This window comes from Pundamilia nyererei, unplaced genomic scaffold (assembly GCF_000239375.1).
Source record: "Pundamilia nyererei isolate P.nyererei 1_Seehausen unplaced genomic scaffold, PunNye1.0 scaffold00116, whole genome shotgun sequence".
Classification (NCBI taxonomy): Eukaryota; Metazoa; Chordata; class Actinopteri; order Cichliformes; family Cichlidae; genus Pundamilia; species Pundamilia nyererei.
The window spans coordinates 1,484,169-1,487,746 of NW_005187517.1; the positions used below are offsets into that span (position 1 = coordinate 1,484,169).

At 38.3% G+C, this 3,578-nt stretch overlaps 1 protein-coding gene across 1 annotated transcript in view; it reads left to right on the top strand.

Moving 5' to 3' along the window:
* Positions 1 to 715, top strand: part of LOC102194943 (mitogen-activated protein kinase 14A) — a 14,612-nt gene extending 13,897 nt beyond the window's left edge. Inside the window, exon 12 of the mRNA XM_013913130.1 lies at positions 134 to 715. Within this exon, the coding sequence (XP_013768584.1) occupies positions 134 to 195 (62 nt within the window). The 3' untranslated portion in view covers positions 196 to 715. The remainder of the gene's footprint in view (positions 1 to 133) is intronic.
* The last annotated feature ends 2,863 nt before the right edge of the window (positions 716 to 3,578 follow it).

The window sequence follows — 3,578 nt, forward strand, 5'->3', positions numbered from 1 at the left end:
TGTGTGTGTGTGTGTGTGTGTGTGTGTGTGTGTGTGTGTGTGTGTGTGTGTGTAAAATGAACAGAATTCTAATACTATCCAAATTTCAGTCATATTTTTTTAACACTGCTTTCCTTTCTTTCTTTCCAATCAGGTCTGATCCACATGGAGATCATGACCTTTGACCCTGACCACCCTAGTATGACAGCCATGTAGATCCCTTCAACTGTTTATAATATATGCACAAAGTGAAAATTTGTCATATAACATCTTAAAAGTGTTTTGGTGCATCTGATGTGTATTGCAGTTAAAATGCATTTCAATACAAGGCAGCTTTATTTTGTATGGCGGCCTCTACAGGACAATAGCAAAACTAGAGTCTGTAAGAAGTAACAATAAGAGTAATATTCTTTCATTGTGGATTACTTTGATACCTTCACTATGCAATGAAAACAAATGTGTTTGCAAGTGTGGTTGCACGTAAAATGCATTTGTGATTCAAATGTAAGTAAGCTTTAGGAAATGCACAAATGTTATGTTGGAACTGGCGCTTGTGGATATTATCTGTTCAATGACCTGTGGTGTTTGTAATAACTTAAACCACATTTAGAATGAAAGGCAAACAAAATAAAATACAAGTACAGGAAGCAGTTCATACTTAACATAACAACATTGCAACATTTGTTTGTTACGCTGAAGCGGTGTAAATGGTAAATGGTAAATGGCCTGCATTTGTATAGCGCTTTTCTAGTCCATAGGACCCCAAAGCGCTTTACACTACATTCAGTCATCCACCCATTCACACACACATTCACACACTGGCGATAGCAAGCTACATTGTAGCCACAGCTGCCCTGGGGCGCACTGTGTCTGCTCATTTCAGTAAGGATGAAATGTTTTTTTTATTATTGAGTATAGCTTTAATTCAAGGTTTTTATCTGACACGTCCCATGTCAGAATGTTTGGAAAGGAAATGCTAATTAACAAAGAGTTTAGAAGATTTCAGTCCAAGACTCCTTTCACATTTAATAACACTTTATTTTACTTATCACTGAATTGTCAGTGGGAACAGACGTGTGTGACAAAGTCAAGATCAGGTTCATAAGTACAGGGGTTTATGGTTAAAAGCTAGTTACAGTCACTTTACATGGGCGTATTTGTCTTTCTGTAGGTTTTTGTGTCATGTATTCACAACAAATATGGGTATATTGTGCAATGTTACTCTCTTCATTTCATAATGATCCTAACCATTTACACTGTTGTGTTTATCTTTGTTTTTTTATTACTTCTGTCATCTGATTTCAAGAAAAAAAAAACATTTCAATAAAAAAATAAAAGAAACTGTCTGTTTTCTATTGTGGTTTCAGTTTAGTTTCAGTAGAGGGAGGTATAGCATTACAGGTATGAAGAACAATGTTACTCAGTGGTGGCTTATACCTGAAGTGTCATATCTTACACATAATAATAATAATGATAATAATAATAATAATAATAATAATACTTCCCCCCTTTTTTGCCTGTCCCATACAGCACTGTATAATCAGAACTGAAGGCCAATAAAAATACCCAACAGATTTTATTTTCCCAAGTGGATCATTATGGCTTTACCACACTGTTCCACTTGTTTGATCTTTAGTATTTATTTTATTTTATTTTTTTTTTTACTTATTACAATTGGAACAGACATGACTGGTGGATAGGAAAGGGAAAGACTTTGTCAAGAGAAGTTCAGGAAACGGAGAAGGAAAGAAAAACAGGTTAAGAGGTACAGAGCGAAAAGACACTAAAAATCAGCTGGAGACTAAAAGAAAACAAGTAAAGAGAACAACATGGTAAGGAAACCAAAGCAACAACCTAGATGCCTACTGAGCAGCACACAAGACCGTCAATGGTCGATATGCTTAGAGGCAGCAGGCAAGGAAGATAGTGTGTGTCTGTGAACACCCGTGTGCGCGAGTGCACTTGTATTCAGAAGGTTTCTCCATGTAACTATCTAATAGTAGGTGTGGGGACCCAAAGCCCTGCTTCCCAGGACATGATGCAGGCAGGAGGAGATCCAGGCCCTAGACATCTAGAGGGCCCCCAGAGAACGAGAGCCCAAGAAGGACCACCGACGGGGCATCCTCGTCACCCTTCTAGAAAAGAGCTGAGGAGGAGCCTTACATCCTCGGGCAGGTTTTCCTATAGAATGTATATAAATGATGGACATTGTGTCTGCTAACATCTTATTGTAGTTTTTTGAAATTATGTGTCACTGTGTAAAACTGAGGGACACTGCAAGCTCATTTGTATTCTAATTGTGAGCCAATACTTCATCCTCATGTCTGACTGATCTACAAAATTATCTTGTATTCAAAGAGCTTAAAGTAGCAGTTAACTCAACTCACTGTGCCGGCCATTAAAACAAACAAACATTTAAATGCAGCTTTATTTCCTGGTCATCCCAACCTGCAGTCCACCTTACTTGATGTACCTCATCCTCATTGATCAATGAGGTTTGAGCAAACTAACCTTGGAAGTAACGTTTCTTCAGGGAATCGTCATCCATCTGCACGATGTCACAGACTGCAGCCGTGGTGGATAACAGCAACTCAACAAGTTGGAACAAGAAGCAGCAGATCTCACCTTCGTAGGGAATTCTGATGGTGATGATCGGGCATGTGTTTGACATTCTGTAGGAATACTTCTAGGATATATTCATGACTGTTTTATTTAGTTTACTCATTGAGGCTAAGGTAACTGGTGACCTTAAGGGCAAAAATCCATGTGCTTCTCTTATTTTGAGTTGACTGACTTAATCCCCACCTCTGGTTTCAAAGCCAAAGGTTTATATACCTGATACTCTTATGGTTGATTCATCACTATGATGCGCATCCACGTAGCTTTTGCCCGTAGCACTATTCAAAGCACAACAATATCTATGCTCATCCACCCTGTCCAAATAATGTCCCAATTTTTCTTTATAATGCTTTCAGGACAGTCTCTCTGCTGTAGCATGAGACAAAGTGAAGTTTATGAGTTTGCTCTGTTTTGGTTTACAGCTGAGTGCTGGGCCGCTCCAGAGACAAAACTTTGCTGTGAGTCAGACTGTGATATGCACCTATTTTCAGATCAGGACAAATGTGTGCACTGGTGTAATTAAAACAGATGGATTTATTTTGATTTTTTTCCCTCCCTATAAAGGTGAAGGTAGTGCAGATTTCAAAAGGTGAGGGCTCCCTCCATCTTTAGTCCACAGTCTGAGGTTCAGGGTAACAACACTGTTTCTTAAAACTTCAATCATGAACATTAAAAAAGGATGAAAACACCCACAACAGTCCAAACTATTTCAGTTTTATCTCTTTTGAAGTTACAGTGTAAGTACTAAAATATACACACAATAAAGCTGAAAACTTGATAATAAAAAGAAAGCAGTGAAATTGTGGCACACAAGATATCCCAGTTAAAGAAAATAGGAAAGTGAGGAAACTCCAATCAGTCTAATATGTGCTGCAGTGCTGCAGCAGAGGCTGCAATGCACAGCATTTACAGTTTTTTTACAGTCGCTAACAAGCGCCTACCCATACTTCAGATACTTTTTCTAAACTCTTAACACAGAC